The sequence below is a fragment of the Hippocampus comes genome, unplaced genomic scaffold (assembly GCF_001891065.2).
Source record: "Hippocampus comes isolate QL1 unplaced genomic scaffold, H_comes_QL1_v1.1 scaffold381, whole genome shotgun sequence".
Taxonomy (NCBI): domain Eukaryota; kingdom Metazoa; phylum Chordata; class Actinopteri; order Syngnathiformes; family Syngnathidae; genus Hippocampus; species Hippocampus comes.
In genome coordinates this window covers 1,036,242-1,057,328 of record NW_017805016.1, presented here as the reverse complement: position 1 = coordinate 1,057,328, position 21,087 = coordinate 1,036,242, and the positions used below count along the sequence as shown (strand labels likewise).

The following is a 21,087-nucleotide window of genomic DNA, read 5'->3' as shown; positions in this document are numbered from 1 at the left end:
CGCCAAATTGAGGCCTTTGGGTTCAATCAGTCGGTTTGTCCAGTCCGGCCCATAATGTAGACGCAAGCAGTCACGCAACACTTCCACATCTGTCCACGAGAGACCACTCGAGCTTGTGTTTGAACCACTAGGACCTCCCGCCCAAAAAAGGACTTTCCTAGTACGTCACTAAACCCCGCCCTGCCTCGTGTCACAACCTCTTTCTGGCTCTCCTGCCCGCTTGTCAGCTGCACGCGACGAGCCGCATCCATCTGTTACCTGTTATCTTGTGAGGGAAAACAGCCATACCAGACGACCACGAACGGACGTTGTAACCCTCCAAATTGGACTCGAAAGCGGGGCGTTTGTTTCTACACCGGAAGGCGACGAGGCGTGAAGCTGCCTGTCCGTTGGCGCCCTTTTGTTGACTCTTGGAAAAGTGGATGGTCCGTAAGTAGCTTCTTTTTGTGTGTGTGTGTGTGAGTGTTTTGTAGCCTTTAGCATACGGCAGCTCTTTCGACATTGTCACGTATGACAAGCCGCCACTGGTTATAATGTCAAACATATTTTCTTTACACTTAATGGGAAACTATAACGAATGGCCGTCCCTCGGCTTTTGTCACCCAGGCCGTCGCTGACTGAAGCTCGCTCGTGATCAGCTGCCGAGTTGGGGGGGAGATCAATGTCCAGCTGCTCATCTCTGCCTACTCCCGTCACACAAACACTCAAACACATATTCCTGTAAGGGGTGGGACAAAGTCAGTACACACTCATTTAAATTAACTTAAAGTAGGGTATAAAATATAAAAGGATGGATGGATAAAAGTATATGTTGACGAATGAAACTTGGACCAATGTTGCGAAAGGAAGGAAGGCTGGATAAAGGACAAAAGAATGTTACGAAGGAAAGCTGGAAAGGGAGAGGCCTAATCAAACAGGTGGAAGGAAAGAGGGATGTATAAAAAGAAAGATCAAGTTACGGAGGTTGGATGAGGGCTAGACGTATAAAAGGAATGAAAGATGCTCAGACAGAAAAACTGCTCAAGGAAGGACAGATGAAGGAAGGAAGAAAAATGAAAAGGAAGCAAGGAAAGTGGGAGGAAGGATGGTTGAAGGAAGGAGGGATGTATGGATGGAATTAAAGAAAGAAGGAAGCAAAAAATAAAGAGGAATAAAGAAAGGAGAGGATGAATGAATGTAAAAAGGGCGGAATGAAGGAAGCAGAGGAGACAAAGGATGAATGTAAAAATTTGAATTTGACTTTTATTTGGTCTCCCATAGGAGAAACTTGGCTCGGAGGACAGGCCCTCTGTGCTGCTACATGCATTGGGCAATACATACAATACATAACATAACATTGGACAATACATAGTGCAGGACAATATGTACTCTACACACATTGGACAATACATTACAAGCATATGCACACCCTACTCTGCCCTCATGTCCTCCTGCTTGTCTGTCTGCCTCCCTCTAATTGTTTGTTAATTAAGATGATAGCCTGCGGTATGAATGAGTTTTTATATCGGTTTAATTTGCAGAGAGGAGTCCGATACCTCCTTTCTGAGTTTAGGAGCTTTAATTGGGAGCGTAGTACATGTCGAAAATGTTGTTGGCCTGTTGAATAACAGACTGGACATATATGTCCTGGGGAGCAGGGGTGGGGGTTGTCTTCACCAAAAGGGATGACAAAAGAAAAAGCTATAGTATGAAAGGGGACACTTGCTTTAATAACTGGCTTTTTTTCCTCAACATAAATGATATTTTTAATGCAATTGCCCCTTATCCAAACAGACAAAATGCAGATTGGGGAGCCCATCTGTTGGGCAATAGAAGCTGAGAGTCTCGGTTTAAGTCCCACTGTTGACAAAAAAATGTTGCAATGAGTTGTGGGGAGAGATGTTCGGGAACTACTGGTGGACCTCTACCCATCTAGTCCTATTTAAGGGCAAGCTTCTCTTGTGTCATGTGCACCAAAATCTCCTCATGGGGATTAAAAAACAAAAACAGTGCGGTCTGAAGTCAATTATTACTAGATGTATTGTTATGGGCAGTTGTCATTCCTGAGTATTGCGAGCATTGCCTTGAGGCAGAAGGACATTAAATCAAGTTGACAATTATTCTCTTAACAGGTTTGGTCAGGCTGTCATTTTTAAATCAGGCATTTCTTCATTCCCGCTTTGACCTTTTATTAACCTTGCTGTTTACATGCGCAGGAATGTCCTTTCCAAGATGAGAAAGCACATTGTAGAATGTCACACATCTGGAAATGTGTGATTTATTTCAACCTCGAAATGCTTCAGTTGTTGTAAAACATTGAGTCACAGTTGTCTTGCTGGTGACAAGCCCGGACCGCCATCCTTGGTGATCAATTCCATAACAACATAACGTATCGGGAGGCAAAGTAGGAAGGATTCACTGTCCTGACACTCGCAACCACCAATAGCTTATGCAAAAGGCGTGTACTTCCTGCTTCTGTGTCGCTCCCTTTCATTAACTCCAGCTGCTACCTATTGGGATTCTGGCTACTCCAGGTGCTTATGAGGGAGGTGCTACATTAAACTAATCCAGTGGTTCTTAAAATGTTGTTGCTATCATGTGTTAGCCCCCCTGGACTAAACAGACAGTTGCGGATAATATACACAAAGCTAAAAAAAAGTGTTCTTTCAACAGGCCTAGGCAAAGAGAGCGATGAGCTGGGCCGAGGAGGACTGGACCGCAGGCCTGTCGGGACGGGTTCTGCAAAAGGTGAAGGAACTGCAGACCCACCACGAGCGTCTGTCCAGGGAGAACAAGCAGAAGCAGCTGCAACTGGACAACATCCACGTTAGCCATGACAAGCAAACTGTCAAGGTACAAGCAGCTGGTGTTGAGTGTTCCCCAAGCAACCTGAGCAGTAATTGTCAAAGTGTGGTACGAGGGCTCCCCATAGTGGTGCATGAAAGAATTACCAAATTAAATACAAAAAATTTACAACACTTGAAACATGAAGTGTGAGATGCCACTCTTAATCGATTATGATATTAATTTTAACTACAGCACCCGTCTTTTACTGATGTACGGCAACAGTAAATAATGCATTGTGCTGATTACAGGTTTACCATTAACACTGCGTTTCATTTATCTATTTATTTTCGGATTTGAAAAGTGCGAGGGCGGCTTGGTGGTTGAATGGTTCGCGCGTCGACCTCACAGTGCAGTGGTACCGGGTTCGATTCCAGCTCCAGCCTTCCTGTGTGGAGTTTGCATGTTCTCCCCGTGCCTCCATGGGTTTTCTCCGGGTACTCCGGTTTCATCCCACATTCCAAAAACATGCATGATAGGCTGATTGAACACTCTAAATTGTCCCTAGGAGTGAGTTTGAGCGTGGATAGTTGTTTGTCTCTGTGTGCCCTGCGATTGGCTGGCAACTGGTTTAGGGTGTCCCCCACCTACTGCCCAAAGACAGCTGGGATAGGCTCCAGCATGCCCCACAACCCTTGTGAGGATAAGCGGATCAGAAAATGGATGGATAAAAAGTGCGATTCAGTGCAGTAATTTCACAATAGTTGTCTGCCTGCCAAAATACCCTGGCTTGATCTTGAAATGTCATTCTTTTCACAAGGGCGCACATTAAAAGAATTCACAGGGGTTTTTTGATGGAATTTGGGTGTTGATGTCGGTATGTTATCACAATGTCGCACAGTTCATCATCTCTTCTGGTACTTTCTAGTATGAGGAGGTGCGTGTGGAGCTCCACGCGGTGCGCAGGGAGCTCCAGAGTGTCCGTGAGGAGGCTCAGGTGGCAGTGAATGGCGGGCATCGCCTCACCCAGGAGCTTCAAACCAAACAGGCCCAAGTCTGCTCTTTGGAGGGCCAGCTCGAGGCCTCCCGGACCCTCAACAACAAACTCACCCAGGAAATTAAAAGGTGCAGCGCAAGCAGGTCAAATTAACGAGATGACGTAACTAAAGATGGGTTCATTGACAATCATGCCCGCTCCTTGCAGGTTGGAGGCAGAGCTAGAGAAGCTGCAAAACAGCAACAGATCTGCGGACAGCACTCCTTTCTCCACACCCTGCTGGAGTACAAGCTCGCCATGGGAACACCACGGTACATCCCTCAAACTGACCACGAGTCCTGTGATACAGATTTTTCCGCAAACTGTCGTGTGTAAAGCAACATTTTGCCCGGCCACAGAGATAAGATGACGGAAAAGGAAGCCAGGAATTCATTGCTTCTTTTGGCAATCTCCAGATACTCGGCTTTGATTTAAATCCAGTTGCATGTGCCAAAACAGTTTTGATGGCTTCATTGCCTCACTTGCGAACCTCTCGCTATATTACTTTACGCAGTGCGGGCTTGAGGTAGCTTTTTATTTTTCTTGGAAGCTGTCTGTACTTTTTGGGTCTTATTTGCCTTTTCCCCTCTTAAGATGATTGTTTCAGACTCATTTTGGCTGACTTATGTATGGGCTGATTTTATAATTACCATATGACGTGACTGAGACGTGCAGTTTTTACCTGATTGTACCTGTAACATCTTTTCGACACTGTCAAAAATATAAGAATAGTTTTGGTTCAGTCTCTCTGTGCTGCCGCTGCTGTAATGCCTTCATAGTGACATGAGAGGTGACGTGAAATCCCAGAGCTCCTCTTCTTTCCCAGGCCCATTGTCCCTGTGGACTGAGATGTCTTGCCTCTTCCGTCCTGAGACCACTTCTCTATCTTCATTCCTCTTCTCGTTGAACGACTCATTCGTTCCAAACAGGCTTTGTTCCAAATGCTTTGTTTTTGTCCTTCAGGGAGCCGAAAGGATGAGAGGACGGTGCAGAATGAGCAATCGCACAGCTCCCCACCCATCCGAGTAAGTATGAACATAATGTGCTGTTGAGTTACATAAATAGATTGTGCGAGAGCCTCTAACGTGTGAGTGTTTAGTTTTGTTTAGTTAGTTTGGCTGAAAAATCTTTGTCATCTGTGTCCTGTTTCAGCTGCGGCTCCAGTTCCCCGACGAGTCAGCTGCCTCGTTGCCACGGCAACCCAAGGCCACGACCCGCAGCCGCCCATCTAACCAATCCGACTCTTTCGCCACTCCCTTGGCTTTGGCTGCGTTTCCGTGGGAGCGGGACGACCCCAGGCCAGCAGCCAGGAGAGCATCTCCGTCATCTCCCCAGACGCCCGCTGCTGACCACCGGTCAAAGAAGGAGGCATCCGAGAGGGAGAAAGACCTCAGCCCACAAGCAGACAGTGAGTGTGGAAAAGTAGAGCCACAAAAGTGCTCACCAGGCTCAAAAAGGCGGTCAGAAAATATACCCAATTATCATTTGGACAGTTTACTGGAGACATGCACCCGTGCCTTGAGATACAAGTGATCCGAGAGTTTTCATTGTGAGAACTGTGAGCTTACAATCAAACAGCTGACTTGAAATAATTTTAGCTACAAAGTACATGAACACTTTTTATATAGAGATCACATGTTTTGCCGCACGCTCCTACAAGCGGCCTTTCTTGAGTGTCCGTCTCTCTGCACAGAAAAGTGCTGTTGCAGTGTTTACCTAAGGTGTGTGTGTGTGTGTGTGTGTGTGTGTGTGTGTGTGTGTGTGTGTGTGTGTGTGTGTGTGTGTGTGTTTATTACAGTCCCAGCAAGATACTGGTAAGATAAAACCTACTGCATGTTTTCTCAGGTCAGAAACAGCCAGCCCCTCTTACGTCAAGCTAGGAATGTTGTGCTACTGTTATACCTGAGTGATAAACTGCCTCCAGTGGTTGTAACAAAGAACTATTGATCTCTGTATATGGGACACATCACAATCATCAATGAATACATTTGCAATGCTGGTGCACTGTTTGCACTATTTGGCACTGGATCCTGTGTCAGTGCATTCAGTGGACAATTTTTTTTTTTTTTTTTTTTTTTTTTTTTTTTTTTTTTTTTTTTTTGCAATGATTTTTTAATAGCCAGCACAGGAAAACATATGAGTAATTCTCGCCCATAATCCGAGTCTCTGTTCCGCCCGTCAGCATTTTTGTCACAAATGCGGCGTCATACGGCGTCTCTGGAGGAAGAGCTGAGTGTGAAGGCGGAGACGCTGAAGTCACTTCACGACGAAATGGCGCAAGGGAAGAAGAAGATGGCCTCCACAGAGCTCAGCCTGCAGAGAGCGCACAACGAACTCAGTGTGGCGCACGCACGAATCAGTCAGGAGAGCGAACGGGTAACAACAATTGTACTCCGAGTACTACTTGCAGTGGCTCTCCGACTCTGTTCGGGTCATCATTCAGTAGTTATCCTTTCATTTGTTAAGTCCATTGTTTCTCCTCTGAAAAGAGAATATTTCCCTCTGTACTGTTTTCCCAAGCTTTCAAGGCATTTTGTTTGTAAAAACATCCCCCTTGTCCCACCAGGGGCTGTAAAACAATCAAGAGAAAATGTCTGAATAAGCTGAGGGTATCACAATACTCCGTTAGTAGTATCTTTGTTTGCCCATTTCCAAATATTCTATAGTGACTCCTTGTCAAAGTTAGTCAAGTTATTGTTTGACTCTGCAACCAGTTTCTGGAATCAAGTTCAACAGAAATTGAATGGATAGGTACTTTATGCCCCTTGCAGGCGTTGGGAGCCGAGCAGAGGCTCAAGCAGCTTCAAGAGGAGCTCAAATGTCAGCGGCAGAATGCTGAGAGCAGTCGACTGCAGCACCAACAGCGCACTAAGGAGCTGGACAAGCAACATCAGCGGGTGAGGTGGACTGGGGCATAAAGTAGGTCTCACTGTGTTGCTGCTGCTGAAGACAGCGGTGTGCAGGGTCCAATTGCCAGAATATACTTCAAATAACATTTGAACCAGCCCACAATGCGATTCAAAACGATAATCAGTCTGCTCTCATGAAGGATGAGAAAAACCTAAGAATATTTCATGTTGAGATGCACACATTCCAACGATATCGGCAATTACAAATGTTGCAAAACAATTAATTGATGATCAAAATAAATATCGATTAATATGATAATCAGGAGTGATCGATTAATCATTGCGCAACTATTGTCAAATTAAACATAAAAGAGAGGATTAGACATTTTCTGTTCAAACCAACCTCACAGCTTTGCATAAGATATCAAACTAAATCCTTTAAGCTTGATGCTAATAAACAACGTAAAATGCCACAAATGTGCTAACGAGTAGTATCGGTGTCACAGTTTTCCACTCCTGTATAGCAACCGATATTTGAACACAAACAGTGGAGCATCTCATGTAGACAAATGAAAAAAAAAAAGACAGTTCTCAAAGGCATAAATTCCTGGTACAACTTTGCCACACTGAGCATTTGCGACAGTCTCCCTCATTTACTTTTTTTGCATACTTTTTAATTTTGTCAATACTGTGTTTCTACTAAATCTAATATTATAGCGAGCTATTTAACAGAAAGTTGTGACACAGCAGTTTTTCAAAGTAACTACAGCACACAACTCAAAACATTTTAGGGATAATGGGCTTCAGGGTGAAATTTCAGGGCCAAACTAAAATGCATTCTAATCTTTACAAGTGAGCTTAATCTGACACATTGATGCCTTTCTGTGACTCTTCCAGTCTCTATATCACTGACGGCAAGAGATGACACCAAAAAAATCCAATATGTTGCGTCACACGGTTGTTGGCTTGTGTTTAGGATCTGCTGGAGCTTCAGAAGGAGAAGCAGTGCATGGAGAAGCAGCATCAACAGGAAGTGAATAAACTCAACCAGGAGCTGCAGCAGGCCAGGACGCTTCACAATGCCCTGCAGGCCCAAGCTGACAAGGTGAGATGCTAGTTAGTCCTCCACTAATACTGTAATGCTTCAAACACAAATACTCCTGCTTATTGTCTGCTGCTGTTTTCTGCTTATCTTTCCGCACCTTCTCTCCCTTCAATGCCTCCCCAATTATCTGTGGCAAAGGTCAATAAACTTATCTTGCGTCATCACCCAAGTTTGCGTCTTTCCTTTGTACTCGCTCTTTTATTCACTATCGCTCACTCTCGCTTTGTGTTTTCCTTCCACCTCCTCTAATTACTGCTCGTTCCCTTTCCTCTTCTCACTGTTTCTTTTCCCCAGTGGAAAGGTTGAGCGGCCAAGGTAAAGTAAAGGCGCAGAAAAGCATTGTGTTTGGCAGTGTGACGTCAAAACATAACTCATTGTCGTTCTCAGCACGACATGTGAAGGCATGCCAGAATGGTGAAGATGCAATATCAGCATGAAAAATCTTGTGATTTACTTTGCTATTACTTATATATATTGTCACTGTCGGGCATAGCCCTCATTTGTCCCAACATGGGCAAATTAATATATTTTATTTTTACGTGTTATTAACCAATTCAAAGTGTTGACAATAGCTTGAGAACAGATCTCTGAACTCTCGAAGTGTCCGAGAAGTGTCATTAAACTCCGCCTCTTCCCTCACAGCATTATGTCGCCTCAAGATCGAAACTCTGGATGGTTGTTTTTTATTTTTTTTTTTGACACTATTAAACAAAAATAGTAAGCCTATTTTGTTGCAAATGGAAAGCCGTAATGCTTCACTTTCAGAAGGAGGTCATCAGAGTCATTTTCGCTTATTAGATGGCTTACTCAGCTCATTGTTATAATTATTGCATCACTCTTGTCTCTAAAACTTTTGAAAAATGAGTTTGGGAAGATGCTATTTGCTTCTTTTGTACAAAGGTTTTTTTTTAAATCTGGTTGGGGTCGGTGTGAGTGCAGACTCTGATGTTCGACCACTTCAATCACTGACAACATAATAAATCAACGTATATTCCAGCCTATTTAACATTAGTATTGTAATGAAGTATATGATAAAATACCAGCTTGAACAATGTGGCGCTTGGTTTGTTTTAAAGAAGTGAGGATTCCGCCCGACAGCGACAATATACAGGAATGCTGAGTGTAGGGAAAACTAACATCAGCCCCAGGGTGAAGGTTAGCCTGTGGATGAATGTGGAAGACATTTTTTGAACATAATCACACGCTTTGATTGTTGCTGTTGGAACTAATGTGGCTGCATGAATATGATCTCACTCATTATTTATTTTTTTCTCAAAATAATTACCGGTATTTGGAAAACAGGAAATAAACACACCTTTTGTGTCGCTTTACAATATTTACATACTTAACAATGACTAAATATTGTTGATTTCAGCACACAATAACACGCAGATAAAATATTGATGTATTTGACACAAGGAGAATACTACAATTGGCTTCATTTCCACGACCAAACAGTTTTTTCATTTTCGTTCCATTCAGTTCTTGTCTCTGATCTCTAATTGGTCTCCTGCATTTGTTCTTGCACCTGCCCTCCTCATTCACGTCGACAGTAGCCATTCATTGTTGTTCTCGCTTTTATTGAAGTCTTTTTCACATTGTGCTCACCCCAACTTTTTTTTTTTTTTTGTTGTAGTAGTAATCAAGTACCTGACACCTAATTTCCCCCATCTCAGCTGTCTCAACAGAACCTGATGCTGGAGAAAGAGTTGGAGTCTTTGAAGGAGAAAGTCAAATTCACAGAGGGACAGCTGCAGGAGAGCCAGAAAAAGGAGACACAAATACAAGCAGAGCTGAAGGTAAAAGACAATAACGCCCATCCAAAATGGTCTACGCACATCTATTATGCATTTACTGGACAACCAGAACTTTGTAAATTTTTAAACACAGCACTCTTAATGTATCATATGTACATCCGGGAGATGTATTAAGTGCATATTAAATAAATAATTGTAGGCAATCGTGCCTTTTATTTCCGATATATTTATAAGATTTGGTAATGATTTCTCCACATTAAAAAAAAAAATCCTCAGATCAATCTTGAGGAAATAAAAACGGGTGTAAAAGTTGTGTTTTGAAATTCTACAACATTAGGCACAATCAACAGGAGGTCAACAAGAGTTGGATCCAGAATTCAACCCTGAGTCTGTTAAATAGATTTTCATACAACAAATTGTGTAGGCTGACTGCATTCAGCTCCAAGAATATAATACCCACTTAGTCGTGCGATACTGACTGTCATTCGATACGCACTCCAAAGACATTTAGAAATGGCCATGAGGGGGGGGAACTCAAGCACAGCTTAGTCACTAACAGGCTTCAATTCCCTTTGTTTACGTTTGCCGTTAGGAGGTGAGGCTTGATGCAGCGGCTGTGGCAGAAAGTCTGGAGCAGAGCAAGAAGAGACTCACTCATTATTTATTTTTTTCTCAAAATAATTACCGGTATTTGGAAAACAGGAAATAAACACACCTTTTGTGTCGCTTTACAATATTTACATACTTAACAATGACTAAATATTGTTGATTTCAGCACACAATAACACGCAGATAAAATATTGATGTATTTGACACAAGGAGAATACTACAATTGGCTTCATTTCCACGACCAAACAGTTTTTTCATTTTCGTTCCATTCAGTTCTTGTCTCTGATCTCTAATTGGTCTCCTGCATTTGTTCTTGCACCTGCCCTCCTCATTCACGTCGACAGTAGCCATTCATTGTTGTTCTCGCTTTTATTGAAGTCTTTTTCACATTGTGCTCACCCCAACTTTTTTTTTTTTTTTGTTGTAGTAGTAATCAAGTACCTGACACCTAATTTCCCCCATCTCAGCTGTCTCAACAGAACCTGATGCTGGAGAAAGAGTTGGAGTCTTTGAAGGAGAAAGTCAAATTCACAGAGGGACAGCTGCAGGAGAGCCAGAAAAAGGAGACACAAATACAAGCAGAGCTGAAGGTAAAAGACAATAACGCCCATCCAAAATGGTCTACGCACATCTATTATGCATTTACTGGACAACCAGAACTTTGTAAATTTTTAAACACAGCACTCTTAATGTATCATATGTACATCCGGGAGATGTATTAAGTGCATATTAAATAAATAATTGTAGGCAATCGTGCCTTTTATTTCCGATATATTTATAAGATTTGGGAATGATTTCTCCACATTAAAAAAAAAAAATCCTCAGATCAATCTTGAGGAAATAAAAACGGGTGTAAAAGTTGTGTTTTGAAATTCTACAACATTAGGCACAATCAACAGGAGGTCAACAAGAGTTGGATCCAGAATTCAACCCTGAGTCTGTTAAATAGATTTTCATACAACAAATTGTGTAGGCTGACTGCATTCAGCTCCAAGAATATAATACCCACTTAGTCGTGCGATACTGACTGTCATTCGATACGCACTCCAAAGACATTTAGAAATGGCCATGAGGGGGGGGAACTCAAGCACAGCTTAGTCACTAACAGGCTTCAATTCCCTTTGTTTACGTTTGCCGTTAGGAGGTGAGGCTTGATGCAGCGGCTGTGGCAGAAAGTCTGGAGCAGAGCAAGAAGAGAGAGCGAGCGCTGGAGGAAGACGCGGGCAAACTGGCAGAAGAGCGAGCGGATGCTCTTCGTCTTCTCAAAGAACTGCATGGTGCACTAAGTACACTCACTGTACCCGAGAGTCAAAGAATAATGTACATAACCCAACACAGGTTTTTAGGCTCACTACTGTCTCCCTGCGCCGGGTTGTAACATAAAGGATTTGAGTCCCATCCATAATATAAAAAGGTTTTAATATCATCGGTATAACCTATCGCAGACTCATTCAAGACTTTTAAGTTGAATTTTGGTTTCAGGCAGAATAAATGTATGATGTGTTTTATTTAATGAAAACAAAAAAAAAGATGTTTTACCATTTTTGCCACCTGCTGGTCAATAGTATACTGCGTGTCCCAAAAATGTACTCATTGTTTTACTTCTAGAGGGAGAATACTGTTTTTTATAACTTTAAATTCCAAATCTTAAATTGAATGTTAATGAATTCAATTTAAATTAAATTAAATACACGCGTAATGGCCAGTCATAGGGTGAGTACAAGTTTTAGGGACACCCTGCAAATGTATGTGACTCAAATTATAAAAAAAGAAAAAATTATTATTATTAATTTGCAATGAAATTCAATCCTTATGAAAACGAATGACTAAAACACTATATACATCCATACATCTATTATCCAAGCCGCTTCTCATGAGGGCTGCTGGCGTGCTGGAGCCCCTGAATTGGTTGCCCACCAATCACCGGGAACATCAAGTGTTGAATTAACGTACCTATGTTTTTGGAAAGTGGAAGGAGGTACCCGGAGAAATCCCACGCAGGCATGGAGTTAGCTGGGCCGGGGGGAGAAAAAAAAAGCTATAAGATCACTCATGTGCTATGGTTTGTTTTGTGCTTTAGAACAAAAAGCTGCAGCTCTCCCAGATTGCACACCGCTTGTCCCGATTTGCCCTGTTGGACAAAGCTTCTCATCTCAACTCTCCTCTCACCACACTCGGCCATCTGCGTACACCAAGAGGCCTTCCACCCCACGAACTGAGCCGAGGGTGTTGAAACAAGAGGAAGAGGTCCAGCACAGGGCAGAGATTTCCATATCATACCCATCTGACAGAGAGCCCGGAGAAGGCATTGATTCTGAGCACATCACTGCAGACACTGAGTGTTCCTACCAAGGAAGAAACTATGAGGAGAAAGAGTCCTCGATGTCTAACAATGCCCATGCTAAAGTGGAGAAAGACACAATCATTCTCAATACTCTGAAGTCTGAACAGACGACATGCACCAATGACCTCCAGAGGGAGAACGCCTCATTGCGTTCGGAGCTGTGTGACGTGCGCGAAGAGCTTCAGAAGCGACTGGAAGACCTGGAAGTCCAACGATGCGCTGAAGTGGAGGCCAGGACGCGTCTGAAACAGCTCCGGCGTAAACACGCCAGCCAGGGTGCGGAGAGAGAGGAGCAGGACAAGCAATGGAAAGCTCAGTTGGAGAGGGAGAAGAGCGAGAACGGCAGGTTGAGGGAGACCTTGACAGCTTTGGAGAAAAGGGAGGAACAGAACGGGACCGGGCAGACACAAGAGGACCGAGAGACGGAAATAATGCAGCTTACCTTCCAGCTGAAGCAGCAACTTGGGGAAGTGAAATTGCAACTGGCTTTAGAACAAGAAAGGAGAGAGAGAGAAAACAACGAGCTGACTCAAATTACTGCCGCTGAGAGAGAAGCAAAGGTAGAATTGAGCACCAGGCTGGAAGAACTTACAGCTCAGATCGCTGAACTGAAGAGCAGCAAAGATGAAGAATCTCTACTAGGTGATAAATTGGTAGCCAACGGGCCACTGACATGCCCGACACTCCACAGTGACAGACTCCACTCCAACATCACCGTCTCTGACAACCAGGTGCCATCACCGGAGCACGACGCCCACTTCCACCAATCGACCAATCAGCTCAACACACTGGCAACACAACAGTCTCAGCTGTCACAAACGGGGCCAGTGGCCTCAGATTTGAAAGACATCTCTTCCCATCATATCCCCAAGGACGAGACGGTGTCCTCCGACCTCATCAGGGAGATTGAACGACTGAGGGCAGAAAATGCACAGGAGACGGAACGTGCTGAGCAGTTCCAAATTAAATTGACTGCCCTTCAAAATCAGGTAAAGGAATAAGTTCTCAAATACAACATCAGATCTTACTTGGTCACCTGCGACCACTTAAAATGCCTCGGTTTACCCTAATTTTCAGATGTACTAATAGTCTTTTCCTGGCTTTTTTTTTTTGTTTTGTGCCAACATTGGCTCTATTTCAAATACCCTCCACCTTTTCTAAGGTCCCAGGTGGTCTACAAGGAAATCATCCGACCACAACAAAATCTCTTCAACGCGTCAAAAAATTGTAATGGCCCAGTGAAGCCACGGCCAAACTTAATGGACCATTACACCAAAAGGCATGTACAGTCTACATGTACATATTACATGTAGACTGTACAAAAAAAGTTAGAAAAAGCCTACTTGAGGATTTGAACTTAAAATGGTTCGACCTGTGTGGCATAGTATGGGTTTGAAAGTGATTGGTTTATTCTCAACTCAGCCCCATGCACAGTTATAAGAGGGTGTGAACACTTGTGCAACCACATTATTTCAGTTGATTATTTTTACTTTACATCTAAAAAAGATTTTTTTTAATGTACATCATAAAAGCATGGAATTTGCACCTAAGGTGTGTAGACTTTATATATCCTCTCTTTATTTATCTGATGACTTTTTACTTTTATTGCCCCCAAGTTTATTTCCCATTCTGCCAAGTTATCAAAATGGGTATTGACACAAAAATTCTATTTACTTTTCAGTCTCTACTGTTGTACTTTTACATTAGCGGTGCTTAAATACCTAAGTTGAATCAGCACTACTTTTAACAGTCTTTTTTTTTCCCAAGTATTTCTATTGTTATACCTCTACTTATGTACAGAGTGTGAGTACTTTTTACATCCTCTTTTTTTTCTTTTTTTTTTGTCACTTCATTGCAAGACTTTTTCCACTTCTTCATGCGTTACTAATCTTCCCCCTCTCAGTTGACCAGTCAGACCAAGCAGCTGACCTTGGGCTTTGAGAAGCAGAGCCATTATGTCTCTGGACTTCTCGCTGAACTGCAGGAGAAGGACGGCGCCCTCCTCTGCCAGGGAGAAGAACTGCGACGCTGCATTCAAGAGCTGGATGCACTCAAGGACAAGATAACGGGAGAGCACGGGGGAGCGGGAAGAAAAAAGGACAACATTTGCGAGGTGGAGATTGAAGGCCTAATGGAGGATGCTCTTGACTCACTGAGTCCTTTCGAGCCCCTATCAAATCGCAAAACAGACTTTTCTGTCACTTCAAATCCTAATGAGGCGAGCCATGTAGTGATTCAGCCACATGACTTCGAAGGCTCTGAAAGGACTCAAAGCATCAATGGCGGTGCTGTGCGCGATCCAGATAACGGACAAGCATTGGTGGTTGCTTCCCGACCTTCTCGCCACCATGAGGATCAAGTTCTCAAACAAAGTACGCAGACTCGCATCCTGTCAGACTCGAGATGTGTGGCCTTGTCGACCATCCCCAGTGTGTTACATGACATCACTTCAGAGATGGGAAGCAGTCATGATGAGATCATCAACAAGCTGCAGACACAGGTATCCGTCCGTAGCTTGAGGGTGAACAGACTTTTAAAATTTCTGGATATTGTAGAACTTAAAACATCCCTTACAATGCAGTTTTTCCATAACGAAATGCTCGAGAGTAGCAAAGAACTGCAATTATTCTACCACACAGGTCATTCAGTTCCATCGAGTGCACGTCAGAACGACACTAAAAATGCACTGCTTTTCAAGAAACGGTACGAAATTGTGGAATGAACTAACACCGAAACTTATCAATATTAAACATTACATTTTGAGGGTTTCGGCTGAACTCTGCCATATTTCTTGGGCTCCGTATAATGTCCTTTGTTTTGATTTGTCATTAATAAAAAAAAAGTGTCCATTGAGTGCAGTGTTCTTCCCTCCCTGTCCAGGTGGTGGCGCTGCAGAGGAAGCTCCAGAAACTCACTGAGGTGGCCCAGCAGCAGGCTGAAGAGTTGGCCATCTGGAGACTGACTTCTCAACCCTCCTCTGCGTTGGATCTGGTCCTTCCCAGCCAATCGGAAACACCAACGCAGCACAGCGCCGAAGATCAGAGCGCAGCGCTTGTCATCAGAAGAGAGGATGAGGTGTTGTTCTCTTGCATCTCCAGCAGGCTGCAAGGTCGCATGCTCTGCACCAGGTACAACGGGCACGTAATTACGACAGCACTTTAAGTAATTGTACTGTATAAATCTGGTTACACTCCCCTTTATTATGTTTATATACAATACCGTGCCAAATTTTTGTAAATTATTTATTGTGGCGATCTTGGGAGCTGTAACCGGGCTAGTGAAACTAAATTCACGGTACCGCTGTACTTCTTTCTGTCCACGACATAAATGTATGAGATCAAATGTATGCTGTATCAATAATTCTGGTAAATTAATACAGATGAACCCATTAGATTATGCAAATGGTTTTCACCTATAAATGCTTCAATAGCTTGTGAATGTTTAAAGTTTGTTCTTATACTTGCAGCTTGCAACAGAAAAATATGCCAGAGATGAGCGTCCTCCATGCCCCGGCTGACATGAGCCAAGTAAGCTTCTTGGGTTCACACTCAGACACAAACATGCCTGCTCCCTAATGTGTTGTTCATTTTCAAGACTCCTTATAGTCAAAATATTTTGGGGTGATTAGCTGTTAAAATTATTTATAGCATTTTACAGCTTTTCAAAAGATGTGTTATTATAATCCAGGTCTTTATTGGTGGTATGGAAAATGTCCACTGTTAAAGTGTTCCAATTCAAATGAACCTTTTTTTACGCAAAGGCAGCTTTACATATCATACGATAACTCAATGTGCTTTCCAAAAATAATTTAAGACATTTAAAAACAAAGTAATAAAAAGTATCTTAATTACTAAAAGAAAAGAAGAAATGGTTTATAACTCTCAGACTAAATGTTAGCTGAAATAAAATACAAACTTTAAACTCCATGAATTACATGATTAAAACATTGAATGCTTTCTGAATTCTCTAATTATATTGAATGAATGATGTTTTGTTCGCGTTTAATTGTTGAATTCAGCCCACTGAGCGTTTATGTTGTCACGACGAATTTTGCTGTTTTCCCCCCAAATTGGTTAACTAAAATATTTTTTAATTTTCATTCATGCTTCTCATTAAATGATGGCTTTATTATAAATTATACAATAAATGTATTTGCAAAATATGCATACTGTATGCACATTTAGCGATATTTAGCGATTTAGTATTTATTTTATTAAATGATTGATTGGTTGATTAATTCTTAGTACAAAGCTTACAAAATGAGAGAATTGAATTACTATTAAAATTAACTTTCATATTGCTCATAAAGTAATTGTTCTATTTTAACTGATGCCATAAATATATTCAGAAAAGAATACATAAACTTAATAATTTAGTCAAAGATGTACATTTTGTTCAATTTTATTTGTAATGGAATTTATTCTAAGCAATCCTACAATGAACTATTTTGCTGATACATTTTAACACCCCCCCTCCCCCTCATCTGCTGTCATTAAAAAAAAAAGGTGAAATGTGTCCCTTCAGCACAATCGTTTGCCCACCCCTGATTTAAGAAATGCTCTCAGCAAAATGTGTCATCTCTCCTACTAGCCTCTGATAAAAACAAAACAGTCAGGTGATTTCAATGCCAACATTCTCTTGTGATTTAGCCATCAGAAAAGGACCCAAAGCCGTCAGAACCGTGCTCAAGCCCACACAAGCTGTCCGATCAACAAACGGCTCAGAAACACGTCAGCAAAGTCTCTGCGCAAACTTCCGATGTCGACTCAAGTGGCTGGACAGCGACCAAACACTTGAGCATAAGCACTGACTGCCCGGCCATAAGTGTTAGCACTCAAACTGAGCAGCTGTGCCCTGGTGGCACTGAGTCGGCACCTCAGTGCCACTGCGTGCACACGCAGACTGATGCTGGGACCGAGATCGACGGGGAAGAGTTAGACGACGCTTCCCCTCACGTACCTCAAGCTGCGCCATCTGCGGGGCGAAAGACGGGCGACAAAATGCTCTTTTCCTCTTCCTTCCCCATCCCGGCCGACCCCGTGCGTCTGGCGGAGCGCATACGGCGAAACAGGACGCAGCTGTCTGCCGCTTTTGACGACACCGAATATGAACCCTACGGTCTCCCGGAAGTTGTCATGAAAGGTACGATTTTGTCTATATATAATCTGCAGCTGGGAAGGGGAAAAAAAAACAAAAAACAAGCAACACCGTATAAGAATGGTTCACACGTCTGTCTCACAGTCCTGAAGTTCGGGGTTCAAATTCATCACTGACCTTTAGTATTCTGACCGTGCTTGTGTGGGTTTTCTCTGAACACTTCAGCTTCTTTCCACAGTCTAAAAACGAGTCTAAAAATTGTAGCACAAAGTAAAGCAAATAGCAAAAATCCATCCATAATTAATGCTTCCCAAAAAAGATTAATGGCTGTAGATGCCACAAACAAAGCATTACATTTTGACGAAATGAAGCTTCTCAACTCATTTCGGCATAGTTGCACATAGCGAACTTTGCACACATATGCCAGGAAGTGGTGGCAACGTACTACTTTTGTCTAAATTAAGCCTCTCGTCTCACATCAACGGCTTCCCTTGGCACCAAGGTGCCACCTAGATGGTGGCAAAGCCCTACTTTTGTCGAAATTAATATCCTCGACTTACTTTAACATTGTGTCCTGGCACCAAAGCTTTGTAGTCTAAATAAATCTCTTAAGCTCACGTCAAAATAGTTTCTTTACACTAAAATGCCAGAAGATGGTAGCAAAGCACTAATTTTGTGAACTGAAGCTTCTCAACTCATATCAACATAGTTCTTTGCCACTGTGCCACAAGATGGCAACAAAGTACAACTTTTTATCTAAATGAAGCTCCCTTCAGCATCGGTCATTGAAACTAATACGGCACAAAATGGTGACAAAACCATACTTTTGTCTAAATTAAGCTACTTATCTCACTTCAACATAGTTCCTTTGCACCAAAAGGCCACAAGATGGTGGCAAAGCACCACTTTTGTCTAAACAATGCTCCTTGGCTCATTTCAACATAATTTCTTGTTACCAATATGCCACAGGATGCAATAACAGCACTTTTATTGCTTTGTCTAAGTCAGCTGGGATGGGCAATATGGAGAATGGAAAGATGGATCGATTGGAGAAATAACACATTTGACCATCTTGAAATGGACTCCTCCTTTTTGATCTCATCTAATTGATTACGCATGCCTGGTTTGACTTGTGCAGGTTTTGCAGACATCCCCACTGGACCTTCGTGCCCCTACATTGTGAGGCGGGGCTTGTTAGGGACTGCTGTTGTCCCCATCACTCAGAAGGAGGCCAACCCGGAGGAAGAAACGGATTGATTGGCGATCATAGGTATGGAACATTGAACATATCAGACGCTGATCAGAATGTCAAACAAAAGACTATTCTCCTAGAACAGAACCAAAACAAATCCAATATATGTATTGCCATGATTATCATTATATTGCACCGTGTATCATGATAATTGAATGGAGATTGTGCTGCTTTTTCTGATGTGTACAGCCAGGGTGCTGTATAATACATACTACATGTAGCTTTAACAATGAACACAGAAGTCGCTTTTTTTGCAGAGGATAAAGAATATATGCCCATAAGGCTTGCTATGTATGCTGTCAGCATGCGTCGCTACCACTCGTGGTCAAATAGAAGTTGTTTTAAGGTTTTTAAGTACTGTACCATCACTGCTATTTTCATTAGCTTGTCGTTTTGCCTTATGTGTTAGCATTAAGCTAATAGACCTTGGTAAAAGGTACACATGCGGTTTTGATTAAATACATAATATATACTGTAATCCTCCCTTTTTTACTTTTACTGTGAACTGCAAGTGGTATTATATCCATGTGCCTCGGTGTGTTCTCCTACTCTCCCAGCCTGTCAGAAAAAAGCACGTTGCCACCATTTCATGCTAGTCACCCAACTTTTGGCTTGCAACTCAAGACAAAAAAAAGTGTCTGTCATCTCATATGTCAAAAAACTGACAAATGAAGTATGATTAAAAAAAAAAGCTTTACAATGTTAATTTAAGTGGGGGGGGGGGTTCTTTGATCCCTACTTTCTCTGCCGACGTAACCGCTTTGGTGGTGTTGTGATTTTTCAGAGTCATTCCATGGTCACATGTGCAATCACTGGTGGAAATGATCGCCAGTGATGGATGGCCTGGGCACCCGGTGGGCTTGAACACACACACCCACACACACACACGCACACCTCCACTGTGCGCCTGATGTTTTACTTACCATATTTCTAGTCTTGACAGTCATGACTTATGTTTAGCAATGCACCAAACGTCATTAAGTGATGATTTGTTGCTGTTTCTACACCACAGATTCCCCCCGCCTCCAAAGACATTATTTATGTTTATGTTTCACTAATTTTTTATGAACTCGTGGTGTGCAGCTGCGGTGAAGAAGTGACTTTTATTTTTTTGCAAAAGAAGATGACTTTGTTCTGCCTTCAGGGCTGAAGGAGTCGGTTGTAAAAATGTGACATTTATGCTGTTGATTTCCTCATGGAGCTTATTTATGGACACGTGAATGTGTTTTAGGAAGGGCAGGTGTTTAGGTAAACGCCTTATGTGAAAGTCTAGCGTGTGTGGAGGAGGTTAGCGATGTTTTTAAACAGATCTTTTTCTGGATTGTGTGTGTGTGTGTGTGTGTGTGTGTGTGTGTGTGTGTGTGTGTGTGTGTGTGTGTGTGTGGGAGTAGTAGAGGGCCAGTCGGCGGCTAACCTGCTTTCCGCTCCATGTATGGTGATGTACAGCAAGCCAGAGCTCCTCTGGCGCTTTGCTTTTGATGCACTTGTCGGTCCGACCTGTTGTTGAAGAAAGCCAACTCTTGTGTTTTATTAGCACAAGCTGCTCAATATCATCAGATATGTTGTGTTGTGAAAGGGTTGTTGTCCAAGTTTAGCGCGCTTCCCTCGAAGACTTGACCACTTTAGTTAAAGGCTTTGCTGCTCTGATGTACGTGTTAAAAAAATATTTTTTTTTCGCTTATTTTTATTTTGTTTTGCAAAGATAGATTGAACTGTTACTCCATTGACTCAAGTCATGTCAGCACGCGTGCGCGCACATTCGCACGTTTTCCCTTGCCCTCTGTGGGATGTGTTGTCTTTTTGTTCGTGATTGTGAAGAAGGGATCTGCTTGTGAATCTTGTTGACTCTTCATGTGAATTTATTCCAAAATTAAAAATTTCACAGTCCAACATCTGAACTCATTCCTTGAATGTGCAACATTGATTACTCGGAATTTCATGAGATTGTATTGGCAAACACGCATATGATTTCCCCTGACCACAGCCATTTTTTGGGTGTTTGTGAAGGCCAGTCTAGATTAATTTGCAACGTTTACACACACACACACACACACACACACACACACACACACACACACACAATTCCAACTGTGCCTTTTTACAATGTAAAGGCCAAGAAAATATTTTGAAGAAAATCTTCACAATAAAAACATTTTTATTTGTTTGTTTTTGTGTTCAAATGTGACTTGGGTGACTTTGACCTGTGAACATTTTTGAAAGAAACCAAAACAACAGGAGGGTGCACGAATATGTTAGCCTCCTAGTGTTTGTTTGT

At 42.4% G+C, this 21,087-nt stretch overlaps 1 protein-coding gene across 2 annotated transcripts; it reads left to right on the top strand.

Moving 5' to 3' along the window:
- The first annotated feature begins 187 nt into the window (after window positions 1–187).
- Window positions 188–20,710, top strand: LOC109511957 (centromere protein F). 2 transcript variants are annotated; one of them, XM_019863365.1, is made up of 18 exons: window positions 188–425; window positions 2,653–2,832; window positions 3,692–3,888; window positions 3,968–4,071; window positions 4,763–4,824; window positions 4,952–5,207; window positions 5,982–6,175; window positions 6,571–6,696; window positions 7,625–7,753; window positions 9,430–9,552; window positions 11,261–11,396; window positions 12,200–13,452; window positions 14,367–14,963; window positions 15,344–15,591; window positions 15,930–15,990; window positions 17,113–17,605; window positions 18,699–18,830; window positions 19,597–20,710. In XM_019863365.1, exons 2-17 carry the CDS (start codon window positions 2,671–2,673, stop codon window positions 18,815–18,817), a joined length of 4,260 nt encoding a protein of 1,419 aa, XP_019718924.1. In that variant the 5' UTR covers window positions 188–425; window positions 2,653–2,670; the 3' UTR covers window positions 18,818–18,830; window positions 19,597–20,710. The 2 variants fall into 2 exon arrangements, with proteins under 2 accessions (XP_019718924.1, XP_019718923.1); XM_019863364.1 differs by having other exon boundaries at window positions 188–429.
- The last annotated feature ends 377 nt before the right edge of the window (window positions 20,711–21,087 follow it).